This window comes from Medicago sativa, chromosome 7 (assembly GCF_051527215.1).
Source record: "Medicago sativa cultivar Bolivia chromosome 7, Bolivia_mono, whole genome shotgun sequence".
NCBI lineage: Eukaryota > Viridiplantae > Streptophyta > Magnoliopsida > Fabales > Fabaceae > Medicago > Medicago sativa.
Window position 1 is genome coordinate 4,659,143 of NC_140755.1, and position 17,320 is coordinate 4,676,462.

The 17,320-nt window shown below is 34.7% G+C and overlaps 3 protein-coding genes across 3 annotated transcripts; 1 reads left to right on the forward strand and 2 right to left on the reverse strand.

Annotated features, from left to right (window-relative positions):
- Positions 1 to 650: 650 nt before the first annotated feature.
- Positions 651 to 2,434, forward strand: LOC146903671 (bidirectional sugar transporter N3-like). Its single transcript, XM_085723381.1, has 5 exons — positions 651 to 815; positions 1,091 to 1,127; positions 1,222 to 1,432; positions 1,541 to 1,822; positions 1,935 to 2,434. Exons 1-5 carry the CDS (start codon positions 770 to 772, stop codon positions 2,217 to 2,219), a joined length of 861 nt encoding a protein of 286 aa, XP_085579507.1. The 5' UTR covers positions 651 to 769; the 3' UTR covers positions 2,220 to 2,434.
- Positions 2,435 to 9,217: 6,783 nt separating this feature from the next.
- LOC146903672 (uncharacterized) lies at positions 9,218 to 11,722 on the reverse strand. The gene has a single exon (XM_085725094.1). The coding sequence runs from the start codon at positions 11,720 to 11,722 to the stop codon at positions 9,218 to 9,220; it is 2,505 nt and encodes an 834-aa protein (XP_085581220.1).
- Positions 11,723 to 12,287: 565 nt separating this feature from the next.
- LOC146903673 (uncharacterized) lies at positions 12,288 to 17,171 on the reverse strand. Its single transcript, XM_085725097.1, has 3 exons — positions 15,447 to 17,171; positions 14,816 to 15,356; positions 12,288 to 14,365 (listed from the first exon to the last, which is right to left on the reverse strand). The coding sequence occupies exons 1-3, from the start codon at positions 17,169 to 17,171 to the stop codon at positions 12,288 to 12,290; spliced, it is 4,344 nt and encodes a 1,447-aa protein (XP_085581223.1).
- Between the last annotated feature and the right edge of the window lie 149 nt (positions 17,172 to 17,320).

A 17,320-nucleotide genomic window follows, 5' to 3' on the forward strand; every position in this document is an offset into this window, starting at 1 on the left:
ATGTTTGAAGACTCGTATACAACCGAATCAAAAGGACAAAATGGACGTGAAGAAAAATGATGAAATTGTTATACGAAATGAACTTAATGAAACGGGAGTGCAATTTTGTAAAAAAAAAAGTTATTTGCCATGAATGTGATGAAAAATAATTGTAAACCTACAAATTATGAAATCAAGTGGGGAGACTTTTGCAAATATCAAATAGTTTGTTCTGACTTCCAAGAGTAAAAGACTAAAAGTACTGACTATGTTGTACCTAGTTTACACTTTGAACTACTTTAAGTAACATTGAGAATATTGCAAGTTTGCATTCCTGTATATTTTGATTGATGGACAACAAATGTAAGAAGGAATAATGCTGATTCTTTCCTACCTCACGACTCTTATTTGACCACGACACAATGGCACAAACTTAAAAAATAACTTTGTGGTGCTACGTATGTATGCTACCAACTCAAAAGTTCTAACGCTCGATTCATAGATCAATCGTTTAACTTCACTCTACAGTATAGGCACAATTTTTTATTTTATTTTATTTTAAAATTAGTATAACAAAGTTGTTATTATATTCAATTCCTTTTTGCGTGTGTTTTTTATTTGTGCACTTGGAGTTTGTGTTGTATATATATGTCCAATAAGAGTGGGTTTGTCTCATCAACTTCAGTGTTTGCATTGCATTGCATAAGATTTGAGATTTAGGGGATAAGTTAGATACAAATTAGCTAAGGTTTCTTTGCTGCCCCTAATTCTCGATCGTGTTAGAAGCAACATGGCAATCAGTCACAACACTTTGGCATTTGCCTTCGGCATGCTAGGTAGGATATCTCATGCAATCAAAAAAAAAAAAAATGATCATTTCCAATCCATTTTATATGATTGATAAATTTTCTCAATCTTAGCTTACTTCATTGAATCTAAGTTTACGTACATGTTAATTTCCATTTTATATTAATGATATGAGACAAATTATATAAATGAAAATACAATTTTTTGTAATTTCCAAACTAACTATACATATCATATTTCTAGCATCTCATTTGTATTGAATAAATTAAAGAATTAATTTATTTTCCTTTTTATTGATGCACAGGTAATGTCATTTCCTTCATGGTATTCTTGGCTCCAATGTAAGTATATACTTCCACTTAATTACTTAAAGCTATATAAATTGTATTTTATAAAATATATTTGAACTTAGCCACTCCAATGAATATTATACAGGACAACATTTTACCGGATTTACAAGAAAAAATCAACAGAGGGTTTTCAGTCACTACCTTATCTAGTGGCACTATTCAGTTCCATGCTGTGGTTGTACTATGCATTTCTCAAAAAAGATGAATTTCTCCTTATTACCATTAACTCTTTTGGATGCGTCGTAGAGCTCATTTACATCATCTTGTATATCACCTATGCGACCAAGGATGCAAGGGTAATTGGCCTATATAGCTACCTTAATTAATTTCCATCATATAATTAATTTTTTTAGCTACTTTATAATAATTGATCAATATATACTAAATTCATTACATAATTGCAGAAATTAACTATTAAGCTGCTTTTGGCAATGAACATTGGATCATTTGGTTTGATCCTTTTGGTGACCAAGTACGCGGTGCATGGTCCGGTTCGTGTCCAAGTTCTTGGATGGATTTGTGTTTCTATATCAGTCAGTGTTTTTGCAGCACCACTAACCATTGTGGCACAAGTTGTAAGGACAAAGAGTGTTGAGTTTATGCCTTTCAATTTGTCATTTACACTCACATTGAGTGCGATAATGTGGTTTGGCTATGGTCTCTTCCTCAAGGACATATGCATTGCTGTAAGTATATATTTTAATTTTTTTAATCATTATTTAATTTGATGAATATAATCAATTTTTAATGCTATTGACAATTAGTTAATTTATATGAATATTATTTTTATATGTGTAGCTTCCAAATGTGCTTGGTTTTGCACTAGGGTTAGTTCAGATGATACTGTATTGCATATACAGAAATGGTGATAAAAAGAAGGGAAATGCAAAGGCAGCACCACTTGATCCACTAAAAAGTGTTGTTATAGAGAGTTCATTGGGAGGAACTGGTGAAGTGTTTGAAGTCAAGAAAAATGATGGAGAGGAAGGAAACAAGAGCAAAGAAGAAGAAGAAGAAGAAGAAGAAGAGGAAGAGAAAAAGAAGAGCATTGAAGAAACTGATGAGTATGACTGTAAAGTCTAATTTTATATGAATGGCCACCATAATCATAATATATAGATTCTTCTATAGTTTGTAGCCATACCTTACCTGTTACATGTGCTAGCTAGTGAGTAGTGATCATTCTAAAATTATTGTGTGTCTGTATTTTTATTTTTTAGTTTTGGAGGAGGGAGGGTCAATAAATTCTATCATGTCATCATTGTCAATATTGTGTTAGAAAAGTCATCATTAATTAATTGTGTTCCGTCTCTGTCACTATAACTATATAAGTAAATATACAAATAAAAATAAAAGATAAAAATCAAAATAAAATTGATTGTTCAAAAATCAAAATAAAATTGATCATATATTAACAAAAAAATTAAATATATTTGATCATACATAATCATAATCATAATATGTTTAACTTCAACACACAAGAGAAAAAAAAATACAATGTTTTCGAATAGTTGTTCTATTATTGATCATTTAAATCAACTAATTAACTAACCATAATCATAATATGGTATCACTGGAAGAAGTTAAACTCTCACAATTTAAAAAACCAATATTTTATTTTCAGTTGAGATTCATATTCATATTTACTACCCGTATACCTTAAATATGATTACCTCTTTTATTGTTGGACAAATAGATTACTTCTAATGTAGGAAAAATATTAAAAAAAACGGTTAATATTCAATTCAACTCATCACAAAACTAGGCAAAAGCCAAAAGAAAAATGTTCTAGCTAAGTATCAGAAATATGAACTTTGCTAGTGATGTGCCAGGATCGAGGTTCACAGTGTATGGTTTTTGTGAGCTAGGCCTATATTAGAAAAATGCCACTAGACTTTTTTCTTTGAAAATAGTTTTTCTACTATATTAGAAAAATAATTTAGTTTAATAGACAATTAAATGATAAAATAAATTAACTTGCTAATTAAAATTTTGAAAATAAAAATTAAATGGAATTTAGCAACGAGTTAATTATTTTATAGTGGAAGAAAAATCACCTCCATATTTCTGAACGAGTTTCAATGATGAAAATTTAAATAAATTAAATAACGCGGTAGATATTATTGCAAAATTTTATTTTAATTGCAAAAATTCAATTTGTCCGTATGTGCTTCAAGCAAAACATTAATCAAACATTTCTTTTTTGATACCTAAAATAGTAAGTTTAGGCGGTCAATTTTTGGTTCAAGACGATATCATCTAAACTCTCATAAAAATGACATAAAATGAATAATAAAAAATGTTTTCAAATAAAAAGAAATAACAAAAAAAAAGTTTATCAAGAAAACATGAAATTATGCTTAATATGCATGACACGTGAGACTCGACAATGATCCAGATATATCGTCTCATCTGGATAAATAATTTTCATTTAAATTGACAGATGTGATTAGAAAATAACAACGCCCAATTTGACAATCAACCATGCATACTATATGATGTATGCCTCAATGTCATGAAACCATTTTTCACAAAATCAGTATCATGAAAATTACTTTCCTCAAAATAGTACCATGATGCATGTATTTTTTTTAGGGACCATGATGCATGTATTGTAAAAATATGATTTTTTTTTTCTCTCTCAATAATATGCACTTATACCAACAATAAAATGAACCATATGCTTTAACAAAATCAACACAAAATAACTTCGGCCACCGATGAATTTTTAGTAGAGTCCAAATGAATTTGAATGGTTCAGGAGCTGAAAAAGATAGAAAATGAGGAGACAAGGAAGACAAACATTATGTCACAATTTTGCTGCCAATTTCAAGAGTTTGCATTCGACAAACATCGTGTTACGAATTACTCAAATCGTGACATGATATGAGGAGCGCGCCAAGCTAGAAATTAGATTTTTTTGAAGGATCAGGTTTACATAATTGAAATATATTAAAACCAGGTTTGTTTCCGAGGAAAATGTTCGAAATTTTGAAAGGAAACCCACATTTTTGGAGCTGAAGAACTGAAGGCCGGGTGGGAGAGCATCAAAACTCATAGTTAGTCATCATGTTTATGTAATAAATTCTATTTGTGCATTATTTGTTTATGTTTTAGCCATGAGTAACTAATTCCTTTGTGATTAGGTCCTAGATGACTATTCTATCTTTTGGCCATGTGATATGTAAACTCCATTTAGTTATAATTGCAAATATTGTATATTCAGTATAATTTGTTCTTAATGTTTTTATGTTCTGATCAAATATAAATTAAACTTAGAAATTATATGACCGGTGACACCACCTTATAACTTAGATCTATTTATATTGTTTAACTTAACAGACAATTTAGGGATAGAAAGTTGTTAAGTTGTGATTATGGATTCGCCTAAGAGATTAGAGGATTATAATATGAAAAGAGGACTCTGAGTCAAGGGATTGACCTGAGCTATTTTCTTAATTATCATAAACTAGATGAACAATTAATGTTTAGGTTTAGATTACCAATTAGCGATGAACAAATGATTCGAAAGACCTGATCATTTCTCTTAAATTATTTATTCTAAATTGCAAATCAAACCAATTGCCTCGGTGCATCCCCCGTTTAATTATATTTTGACTATTGATGAAATTGCCAAGTAGAAATTAGAATAGTCCTTGTGGATACGAATTTAATTATTGCTTTGATATAAATTAGTACACTTGCTAAAATTGTATCAGCCACCATAAAAAAATCAAACAAAATGAACTTTAAAGAAAACAAAACTTTTTACATGTAGGGTTCACATGCACAAAACCTTATCATTAGGATTAAGTATAATATCCAATGAGAATAAAGACTTTGTTAGAACAAGAATGATTCATACAAGCCCTCTAAGATTTTGATGATAACAAAATATTGAAGAACAATTGGAATACTAACATATGTTCAAGTGTGCAGACAGGGTCGTTCCTACGAATTTGGAGGCTCGGCTCTGTAAGTTAAAAGAGGCCCGTAATAAAATAAAAACGTATTTTTTTTAAAAGAACAATGTTCTATTAAATTTTTTAAAAGATAAATATAAGGTGAAAATCACTACCGTATACATGAGGAACCTCAAACCACCCTCCCTAAAAAACACCTACCTAACACCAAAAGCAAGAGGAACCAATTCTAATAGGCCTACAACAAGACAACAGAAGAGGAAAAGGAAATCAAATTGGGGAAGAAGAAAAGAAAAGTCTGATGGAGTGATGGTGATGGAACGCGTGGTATCAGAGAGAAAGAGAATAAGGATTTTTTTTAGTAGGGTAGTACTACTGGGCTATAAATTTTTTTCTGAGGCTCATACCTTGAGGAGGCCCGGTTCCATTGAGTTCTTTGCACACCCCAAGGTTCGGCCCTGTGTGCAGATCCAAGAATATATCTATCATATTAAATTAAAAAAATACTACAAAACATATTACCTGAAAAACATATATTAAACACTTGAAAAAGGGTACAATATCCAGCCACCTACAATCACACGAGAATTGTTGCCTCAACCAAGTAGTAGTAAAGTATGCTAGAGCCGAAACACCTCAGGACCATTGATTAACTGCAGTGAGGTCCTGAAGGTACTCTAGAAACATTGTATTAACATATTTATCCTCGTCTGTAAAGATGATGAATGGTAAAGTAAGTAAGCTCGTATTCACACAGTCTTGTTCCCATCTATCTAAGCCTCCTTCCGTTGTACATTGTGCAACTGTAAGGCTTTTGTGTAATGATCCTTGAAAACTTCCTTCAGCCAACTTAATGAGATGTAAGCACCCTTCATAGGGACAGGACAACTCATCAGGAGTGGGCGTAAAATCGGAAGGCTATATGAGCTCACTGAACAACATATTCCTATTGAGTCCAACATTTGTGCCGCTACCACAAATTCTTCCATTCAACTTTGGCATCGTCGTCTGGCTCATAGTTCTATCGGTAAATTGCGCCCTCTTGTGTCTCAAGGTTATTTAGGATATGTCACTAATGAGTCTTTTGATTGTACTGCTTGTCAAACTGCTAAACAACCAGCCTTATCATTCAATAAAAGTACTTCCATTTCAGCTTCACCATTTGATCTAGTGCATTCTGATATTTGGAGCCCTGCTCCAACACCTACCATGGGTGGTTTTTGGTATTTTGTTCTATTTATTGATGATTATTCTCGCTTTACATGGATATATATGATGAAAAATAGGCATGAGCTTCCTCAAATTTACATTAATTTTGCCAAAATGATTCAAACACAATTTTCTAAAGTCATTAAAGTTTTCCGACGAGATAATGCCATGGAATATCGTGATTCTAAATTGTTGTCTTTTCTTAGTGAGCAGGGTACATTGTCTGAATTTTCTTATCCATACACATCTCAACAAAATGGTCGCGCTGAGAGAAAGCATCGTCACATTCTTGACTCAGTCCGTGCCATGTTTATCTCAGCCTCTTGTCCAGAACGTGCTTTGGGTGAAGCTGCTCTTACTGTTGTCCATATAATCAATCGTCTCCCTTCCTCTGTCATTGGTAATGTCTCTCCTTTTGAGCGTCTTTATTCCACTACACCAGATTATAAATCACTTAAGGTGTTTGGTTATGCTTGTTTTATCCTCCTTCAGCCCCATGAGTATACTAAACTTGAACCTCGTGCTCATTTGTGTTGTTTTCTTGGTTATGGCACTGAACACAAAGGTTATCTATGTTGGGATCCACTATCCCAGCGTATTCGCATCTCTCATCATGTTGTCTTTTGGGAACATATAATGTTTGAAGTAGATAAAATAGTCACAAGAAAGGGGGGTTTGAATTGTGACCCTTTAAAAATAACCTGTAACTTAAAAATAATTCTCAAGAAAATTCTTGGAATGGTTAAGTTAACTTTCTGAACTCAGAACGTTCTGAAGTTCATACACAGAAACTGATTAATGAAGTAAATGTGTTGGTGTGTGTTGTGTATACTGAAATTAAAGAGTATAAGGAAGAAGTAAAGAACACACAGAGATTTATAGAGGTTCACCCAATGTGGGCTAGTCCTCTCCTCACAATCTTGTGAGAGTTTTCCACTATGATGCTTGAGATAACTTCTCAACTCCTGCACCTTACAAAACTGTGTTCACCTGAACACTTACAACCTGTATTCTCTAAGCCTCAGCAGGCTTGCACCTTTTTGCTAAGTTAACCACTTAGACTTTTACAATTCTTACTCAAGCTAACACTTTAGAACCCCTAAAGCTAGATGAGACTTTGTTACAATTTGTGTGAAAGTTTGTTTGTGAATCAGACAAACAAAAGAAGAGAGGAAGGAAGAAGTTATCTGTGACTAAGATAACAAAGAGTATTGATGTGCACTAAGTAATGAACGCCTTAGAGATTGATCAATTTCAGATTGCAAGAGCTTCAAACAAAATCAAGTTGTTTTCTTGTATGCTTTGCAATGGTGCAAGTAATGCTGAGCCTTTGATCTCTATTTATAGAGTTTTTGGGCTCATATAGCCGTTGTAAGGTGACCAATGGTGTTATGCCACGTGTCCTGGGCCCCACAAGCTTTTACTTGAAAATCTGGGTGAACATTCTGACCATCAGAATGTTGTTGAGTTCCCAGGATGAACATCAGAATGTTGCTGTGTTCTTCATCAGAATGTTGGATATTCATGATGTTCTTCATCTGGGTTCATCATGGATGAATGTTGGATGAATTTCTGGGCTTGCCCAGCACGTGATGTGAGATTTGTTTGAGTTTTATCCTCCAAAAAGTAGCCTTTCCATATGCATCCAGTTTTGCTGGAAAAGGTGGGATAAAGTACACCAAATCTGTCTTGGACTTTGTGCAGGAGAGAGAGAGCAGTGGATCTGCAACTTCAGGCCCATGCTTCAAAGAAATCTGCTTGTTTACAGCTCAGAGGTCAGGTTATCTCTGATGCAAGATCTCTTTTGCTTTGCTTGCTAACTTTTCACCAACTACACTGTTCATTGGTTGAAGCATGCGCAGACATGAACATTCTGACCATCAGAATGTTCCATTTGTGCTTACTTTAGGATGATTTGTAAGACTAGCTTTTAATGTAATCAATCCTAATAGTAAGGACACTACTGAAGTGCAGTGAATGCAACATCTAGGATTAAATTCACATTGGAATATTCCTAGTACTTTAATGTTCATAGTCTTGGATGAACATTAAAGATCCTTTACACATGATTCCTTGTCCATGCCTTTATTTGTTGATAGACCCATGCAAATGTACTTTTCTGGACCTTTCATTTATATCAAATGTACTAGCAGGTTCTTCACGTTCTTGATGATCCTGTGTTTGCTTATGAACACTTTCTGGGTTTCCATCAGAACGTTCAGCTTTCTGAACTTCAGCTTCAGCTTCTGAACTCTTATCAGAACGTTCTGATCAACTCACTGATCAACATTCTGAACAACCTTCTGAACTAACTTTCTGAACTCAGAGTTAGTTCATGATTTCAAATGTCCTTTGATTTGGTATGTTTTAAACCTGTTCCTGTCTTAGTAAAAACACTCAAGAGCACAAGTTAAATACCAAGGAATTAATCAAAGTCCATTTAATCCTTTAATCATTAAAGTTTATTATCTTTAAAATTAATTAGGGATTTTGCCTCAACAATCTCCCCCTTTTTGAAGATGATAAACTTGTGATTTAGGATTTTGGATTTTGATTATATATGAAGAATTTCAGAGCTTTTAAAAAATTTATTTTAATGCTCCCCCTCATTTTTATAATCCATTTTGAGTTTTTAGAAGTTATAAAAGCTCCCCCTCATTTTTATAATCCATAGCATAAATAAAAATATGCAAATTTGAACCAACATCAATATTCATTCATTACTTATCATTCATGAAGTACAATTATATGATGAACATGGTTCAAAAATAAAAAAGAAATTCAAAGTACATATGATCATGCAAAAATGAAGTTTTATAAGACTTCAATAACTATTGATCACTTAGCCTACTTAGGGCCTAATACTTAGAAAACTTAAGACATAATATCCTAAAGCTTCTCCCCCTTTAGTCATCTGCAAAAAGGATAGGGAGTAGGATCAGAAATGATTCAGGGAGTTGAATCCCCAGAATCTGAGGATGGTTCAGACTCAAAGACAGATGGATCATCAAAGATTGGTGGATCAATAGCCAGACCAGGAGCATGAACATTCTTAGTCCAATCAGCAAGTGCACAGACAATCTTGTGGGTTTTTGTTGAAACCCTGAGAGCCCTAACAGCTAACTTCTCAGCCTTTGAAGGCTTAGCAGGTTCAGCAGCATGAGAAGGTTCAGATTTCTCTCTATTGGCTGTGACAAAAGTGTTCAAAGAGTCAAACAGGGCAGACATGTTTGGAAGCTTTGGAGTGGTTCTGGATTGAGGAGGTGGTGGTGTGGATGATGGAATGGTGTTTGGTGTTGGTAGAGAGGACACCAAATATTGGCTAATTCCAGCAGTAGACCCCATAGTTGATGTTGACAAGTTCACAAACTGAGCATGTTCCATGTTTTGATCAGAGGGAACATTCTGATTAACCTGAACATTCTGATTAGGTTGAACAAGATGCTGAACTTCCATAGAGGGCAAAGATCCTGAATCCAGTGGATTTGGATCTGCTGACAGCTGCTCAGTGGGAACATTCTGATCTCCAGCTTCCTGAACATTCTGATCAGTATTGTTTTGAACATTCTGATCATTTGGCTGAATGTCTTCTCCTTGAGCATCTTGAAAGATCTCATTATAGAGATCATTTGTAGTATCTTCAATGTTGAGATCAAAATCAGAATGTGTTCCAACATTCACTTGAACTTCATCATCAACTTCCATTTGTTGATTCTCACTTCCAAGAGTGTTTGATGCCAGGATTGCAGCAACTTCCTGTGTATCATTTTCAACATTCTGAGCATCTTGCTCAGTATTTTCTTCAACTCTTATATCTCCAGAAGGTGCTTCAACTTTCTGCTGACCTTCAGCAGATTCTCCAACATTCTCAACAGCTTTCCTAGCAAGCATGGCTTCAAACTGTTGAGTGCTTGCTTCAACCAGCTCTCTTGCGTGTTCAGCAATATGAGCAAATACTTCTTGAGCTGGGGTGGGTTTTCCTTTCTCATTATTGTGAGAGCTGGATCCAGTTTCCCTCTTGGTAGGCTTGTCAGATTTCTGTTTCTTCCTAACTTCTTGAACTTTCTGATCAGCAATTCTTTTTACTGATTCAGTCCTTTGAGGAATGGGCATGTTGGTTGAAGTGAGACGTAGTTGGCTTATGGTTTTAGCTGTGAACTTCATGAAGGTATCCTGACCTTCTTCTCCATCTAGAGAGATACCAACAGCTTTAAAGATGGGTGTCAGATGCATCCCATATGGTAAGCCAGCAACCTTTTGCTTGATAGAGAAGCATTGGTCAATCATGTATTGAATCATGACATAGCAGAGATTGAGGGGAGTCTTGTTCATAAGATGATAAAGAATGCAAAGGTCTAGATCTGTGATTGCATCAAAGGTTCCACATCTAGGTAGGATGGTGTGCCTAATCATGTTATGAAGGATTTTGGGAGCATCTTTGAGGTTTGTGGAGGTGAAATCAAGGTTTGGTTTGGTATACTCTAGGATGAGTTGCTCACGTGTCACATCTGAGCAAGAAAACCAAGTGTTAAAGAGTTGTTTACCTTGATTGGGAATGTTCAGAATGTTTGAGAGAGAGTCTTGAGTGACTTGGAACTTTACTCCTTTGACTGTGGACTCTAGGAATTTTTCTCCTTTTTCTTCCTTGACTCTCATTGATGCATAAAACTCTTTCACCAAGTCCTCAAAGGTTGGTTCTTGTGTAGAGACAAATCCTGACCATCCTTGAGGATCTGTGAAAACTTCCAAGTTCCAGCCCTTTGTTTTGAGACTTTCAAAATCAAAGAACTTTGCTCTGCTTAATGGCCTAGCTGCCATTTTCTCCAAGTTCTGAACCTTCAAAGCAGAGGCAAGAATGGCAATGTCCTTGCCTTTTCCTCTTCTCAAGGAAGGGACTTCTTCCTCAACATTCTCTTCTTTTCCAACTTCTTCATTTTCCAGAGATGGAGAAGCAGTTTTCTCTAGAGGCAGAGCATCAGCAGCAATTTTCTTCCTCCTTTGGTAAACCTTCTTAGCAGTTTTAGCCATTTGAAGAAGAGTTTCACCAGTTTCTTCAGAATTTGCTTCCTCTTGAGCAATTTCTTTTCCCTTATCAGAAAGTTCTTCCTCAACTTTCTCTGTTTTGTCAGACTCGTTCTTTTCAGAGTGTGTTCCTTCCTCAGAAGCTGTTTCCTTTTCTTTCTTCTCATCATCAGAGACTAGGTCCAAGTGAGAAGTGGTTGGTGTTGATGAAGATCCTCTTTTCATTCTTGTTGATCTTCTAGTAGCCTTAGGTTTTGGTTTGGCAGATTTTTTAGAAGATTTAGGTTTAGGAGAGTCAAATAGAGGAATGATCTCATCAGGAAGAATGGTATGAACAGCAGTTTCGTTGAGTGGAGAATGATCAGAGTGTTGATCAGCAGCGTGTGGTGGTGATTGGGAGTGAGAGCGTGAGGTGGTTTTGGTTCTCGCCATTTTCGTTAGAAAAACAGAGTGTTGAGAATTTTTGAGAGAAAAAGAATGTTTGAAGATGTGATGAAAGGTTTGGAGTTGGTTTAATGATTTATAGCCCAACGTGTAAGAGTGGAAAGAGGAAGGGAAGGAGTGTTGGCAGTTTTATTGGGAAAGATGAAAACTGAAAAGTTGTGGGAGAGAGAAAGAACTAGCCGTTTGACAAGATGGAAGGGGAGTGGTTGAAATAATTTTTAAGCTTTTGTCTAATGGACATAGCTTTAACACAACAACCCTTAATCAAGCATTAAATGCTAGAGATTTTGAGAAGATTACTGGATTAAATCCCATGATTTCCTGCGTACAGGATTTTTATCCAGAATCTAAGACTGAATATTCTGAACCTTATGAACATTCTGACCTGAACTATCAGATGAACATTCTGATGAACATTCTGATTGTATGAACATTCTGATGAACATTCTGAACTCTAGAACATTCTGATGAATGTTTAGATTAAGATTGATCTTACTGATTTAAATCAGATAATATCAAGGGGGTAAGTCTTAGGCCCTTAGTGATTTAATGATCAATCTTTATTGGGATTTTTAATGATTTGTAATTTCTCTTTAAGAAAATTAAATCTATCCTCAACAAGGGGTTTTGTGAAAATGTCAGCTAGTTGATTTTCTGTATCAACAAAGCTTAATGCAATATTCTTTTTCTGAACATGGTCTCTAATGAAATGATGCTTAATTTCAATATGCTTAGACCTAGAATGCTGAATAGGATTTTTGGACAGATTAATTGCACTTGTGTTATCACAAAAAATAGGAACATTTGTGTACCTTAATGAGTAATCTTCCAACTGATTTCTTACCCATAACATTTGAGAGCAACAACTAGCAGCAGATACATACTCAGCTTCAGTTGTGGAGAGTGCAATGGTGTTTTGCTTTCTGCAAGACCATCCAATCAAAGCTTCTCCCAAGAATTGACAGGAGCCACTTGTACTCTTCCTCTCAACTTTGTCTCCAGCATAGTCAGCATCACAATATGCTACAAGATCAAAACTAGAACCTTTTCTATACCAAAGGCCAAGATCAGTAGTACCTACTAGATATCTAAAAATCCTTTTAACTGCAGTTAAATGAGATTCTTTTGCACATGTTTGAAATCTAGCACATAGTCCTACTGCAAACACTATGTCAGGTCTGCTAGCAGTCAAATATAATAATGAACCTATCATGCCTCTATATTCTTTTTCAGAAATAGATTTTCCACTCTCATCCTTATCTAAACTTGAAGATGGATGCATAGGGGTGACCATGATTTTTGCCTCATTCATTTTATATTTTTTAAGAATGTCTTTGACATACTTTTCTTGACTAATGAAAATTCCATTTGGATGTTGTTTGATTTGTAAACCAAGGAAGAAACCAAGTTCACCCATCATGCTCATCTCAAATTCACTTTGCATAAGGTTGGAAAATTCTTCACACATTTTTTCTTTGGTAGCACCAAAAATAATATCATCCACATAAACTTGAACAATTAGTAAATCAGAGTTATGTGTTTTTCTAAAAAGTGTGGTATCAATTTTTCCTCTAGAAAAACCATTTTCAATCAAAAATGTGCTAAGTCTGTCATACCAAGCTCTAGGAGCTTGTTTAAGACCATAGAGTGCTTTAGTGAGTTTGAAAACATGATTTGGTTTTTCTTCATTTATGAAGCCAGGAGGTTGGCTTACATAAACTTCCTCATTTAAAAATCCATTTAAAAATGCACTTTTAACATCCATTTGAAAAAGTTTAATGCTTTTATGTGCAGCATATGCAAGAAGAATTCTGATGGCTTCTAACCTTGCCACTGGTGCAAAGGTCTCATCATAGTCAATACCTTCTTGTTGGTTGTAACCTTGAGCAACTACCCTTGCTTTGTTTCTGACAACCTTACCATTTTCATCAAGCTTGTTTCTGAAAACCCATCTTGTTCCAATGATGGTTTTCTCTTGATTATTTGGAACTAGGTTCCAAACTTTGTTTCTTTCAAACTGAGAAAGTTCTTCCTTCATGGCCTCAATCCAAGAGTCATCAATAATAGCTTCATTGATTGACTTGGGTTCCATTTGAGAGATCATTGCCATGTTGGCATCTTGAAAGGACAATCTGGTTCTTACACCATCAGTTGTGCTTCCAATGATTTGATCTACAGGATGATCTCCTACCATTCTCCAACTTCTGGGTGGACTTTGGAAGGTTTGATCTTGAACATTCTGATCATCTTCTTTCTCTGCTGAAGTTTCAGTGTTCTGACTGAGAACATTCTGAAGTGCTGGCACTTCTGTGTCTTCACTTTCTTTTGGTTGAGAATGTTCATCATATTCATCAAATATGACATGCATACTAATTTCAACTATCTGGGTTTTTAGATTGTACACTCTATAACCTTTAGAAGTTGTAGAGTATCCTAAAAAGATAGCTTTATCTGATTTAGGATCAAACTTACCCAATTTTTCTTTGTTGTTCAGAATGTAGCAATAGCATCCAAATATGTGAAAATAAGATATGCTAGGTTTAATGTTTTTCCAGAGTTCATATGGGGTTTTATTGAGAACCTTTCTTATTGAAACTCTATTCAAAATGTAACAAGAAGTGTTAATGGCTTCTGCCCAAAAATAATCTTCAACATTTGATTCATTTAACATTGTTCTAGCCATTTCTTGCAAAGTTCTATTTTTTCTTTCAACAACTCCATTTTGTTGTGGAGTTCTTGCACAAGAAAAATTATGTTTAATACCATTTTCATCAAAGAATGTTTTGAAGGATGCATTTTCAAATTCTCCTCCATGGTCACTCCTTACTGTGATGATATTAGAACCTTTTTCATTTTGAACTCTTTTACAAAAGTTTTGAAATGCTTCAAAAGATTCATCTTTGTGTTTTAAAAACAAAACCCATGTAAATCTGGAAAAGTCATCAACTATAACAAAGCCATATCTTTTGCCAGTTAGACTTGCAGTTTGAACTGGACCAAAAAGATCAATGTGAAGAAGCTCTAAAGGTTTCTGAGTTGAAATAAACTCAATGGTTTTAAAACTGCTTTTTACTTGTTTACCTTTAACACAAGCTTCACAGATCTTGTCCTTTTCAAAGCTAATCTTTGGCAACCCTCTAACTAGATCAAGTTGAGAAAGTTTGGCAATGGTTTTCATGCTTATGTGACCAGCCCTTTTGTGCCAGATCCATTTGTCTTTTTCAAGAGACATAAAGCAGGATTCAGCAGGCATGTCATTTAGTTCTAAAACATACAAATTTTTCCTTCTTGATCCAGTGAAGAATAGTTTGTTAGAGGAGATTTGTCTTATTTCACATATGTTAGGTTTAAAGATCACTTCAAATCCACTATCACACAATTGACTTATGCTAAGTAGATTGTGTTTTAAACCTTCTACATACTGAACATTTTCTATTTTAGCAGAGTTAGGTTTACCTATAGTACCTTTACCTCTGATCTTACCTTTGTCATTATTTCCAAATGTTACCAGTCCTCCATCCTTCTTTTCAAAGGTCAGAAAACAGGTTCTGTCACCTGTCATGTGCCTAGAACAACCACTATCCAGGTACCATGGCTTTGTTCTAGCACCCTGATGCAGGACCTACATTTGACAAGATAAAAACTTTAGGTACCCATGTAATGTTGGGTCCTTGAGGGTTAGTTCTTCTAAGAGATCTTTCCTTATTGTAACATTCTGTCTTGTATGATCAGATTTGTTACAGTAGGAACATGACTTCTTAGCCTTCTCAGCCTTTTGTGAACTTTCTGATCTATTGAGATGAGAACGTTCTGAACTAAGATTAATCTTATTTTGTTTGATAAGTTTTTTCTTAACATGGCATACTGTTTCATTATGTCCATACCTATCACAAAAATAACATTTAGTTCTTGGTTTAGCCTTAGGTACAAAATTTTCAATAATTTTGTGTGGATCTTTAAAGCCTAAACCAGATTTCTTAGAACTTTCATTTTGAGATCCTAAGATGTTTTGAAATGTCTCTGTAGATTTTATAAAACCTGTAAGATCATTTTTTAAGGTTTCAACTTCCTTTTTCAAAAGTATGTTTTCCTTTTTTATTTCAGAAGGTATAGAAATAATGTCTCTTTGTTTTCTGTTTAGTTCTCTTTGTTTTTCTGACATTTCAAAGTGGGCATCTTGCAAAACTTGTATGGTTTTTTTAGACTCATCATACTTGTTTTGAAGTGTTTCTTTTTCTGCCTTTATCTCAGAAAGTTCCTTAATTAAAGAATGACATCTATTAGTTAAGAAGTTTGAATCATATAAGAGACTATCCATTTTGTTTTCAAGATCTTTATATAAAGAATCAGTTTTATAGATAATTACCTCTTCCTCATCATCTGATTGAGCCATGAGTCCCATGTTGGCTTCTTCATCTTCTTGAGGTTCTGATTCTTCCAAGTCATCCCAAGTGATCATTGCCTTCTTCTTGAAAGGAGGTTTCCTTTGTACTTTCTTGATGTCAGGACATTCACTCTTGTAGTGTCCAGTTTTGTTGCATCCATAACAAGTGACTTGGCTTTTGTCAGCTTCAGTTCTGGTGCTGTTGTTGGTGTTTGGAAACTTCTTTCTGATCTGATTTCTTCTTAACATCATTCTTTGAATTCTTTTGGAGATTAGAGCAAGTTCATCTTCAGCTTCTTCTTCATGAACTTCTTCTAATTCTTGTGGTTCTTGCACATCATCATCAGCTACTAATGGAGTTTGCTGAGATGCTTTCAAGGCAAGTGTCTTTACCTTCTTTACTGGTTTGTCTCCTTGAAGTACAACTTCATGAGCCCTCAGTGAACCAATGAGATCTTCTAGATTCATGGTTTTTAAATCCTTGGCCTGAGTGATTGCAGTGACCATAGGTCTCCACACACTAGGAAGACATCTTAGGATTTTTCTGATCCTATCATGAGTGGAATATGCCTTTCCAAGAGATCTCATTTCATTTACTATTGTAGTAAATCTAGCATACATCTCATCAATGGTTTCATTTTCACTCATTTCAAAGACTTCAAACTTTCTGACCCCAATGTCAATTCTAGTTTCTTTGACATGAGATGTACCTTCATGATGTATTCTCAGAGTATCCCATACCTCTTTAGCATTCTTACATTCATCAACTCTTTCACTTTCTTCCATGGTTAGTGCACATGATAAAAAGAGTCTAGCTTTAGAGTTTAACAATACCTGAGCCTTTTCATCTGTTGACCATGAACTCTTTTCTTTGACAGCTCCTTCTTTGGTTGTTGGAACAAAGTCTCCATCTGTGATGACTTGCCACATATCATTGTCTTGAGATCTGAGAAAGAGCTCCATCTTGCCTTTCCAGAAGTAGTAGTTTGAGCCATCAAAAAGAGGTGGTCTGTTTGATGATCCTCCTTCAGCTATGTATTTGACTTTAGACATGCTTCCTGAATCTTTTCTCTAACACTTGTTTAAGTGTTCAAACCCTTAGAACCAGGCTCTGGTGCCAATTGAAGTAGATAAAATAGTCACAAGAAAGGGGGGTTTGAATTGTGACCCTTTAAAAATAACCTGTAACTTAAAAATAATTC

Excerpts from the sequence above, each read along its gene's own strand:
- LOC146903671 (XM_085723381.1), top strand. The coding sequence starts at position 770 with ATGGCAATCAGTCACAACACTTTGGCATTTGCCTTCGGCATGCTAG. Across the intron at positions 1,128-1,221 it reads ATGGTATTCTTGGCTCCAAT|GACAACATTTTACCGGATTT; the intron begins GTAAGTATATAC and ends AATATTATACAG. Across the intron at positions 1,823-1,934 it reads TCAAGGACATATGCATTGCT|CTTCCAAATGTGCTTGGTTT; the intron begins GTAAGTATATAT and ends TTATATGTGTAG.
- LOC146903672 (XM_085725094.1), bottom strand. The coding sequence starts at position 11,722 with ATGGCGAGAACCAAAACCACCTCACGCTCTCACTCCCAATCACCACCA.
- LOC146903673 (XM_085725097.1), bottom strand. The coding sequence starts at position 17,171 with ATGTCTAAAGTCAAATACATAGCTGAAGGAGGATCATCAAACAGACCA. Across the intron at positions 15,357-15,446 it reads CTGATCATACAAGACAGAAT|GTCCTGCATCAGGGTGCTAG; the intron begins GTTACAATAAGG and ends TGTCAAATGTAG. Across the intron at positions 14,366-14,815 it reads CTGTGAAGCTTGTGTTAAAG|AAGCCATTAACACTTCTTGT; the intron begins GTAAACAAGTAA and ends ATTTTTGGGCAG.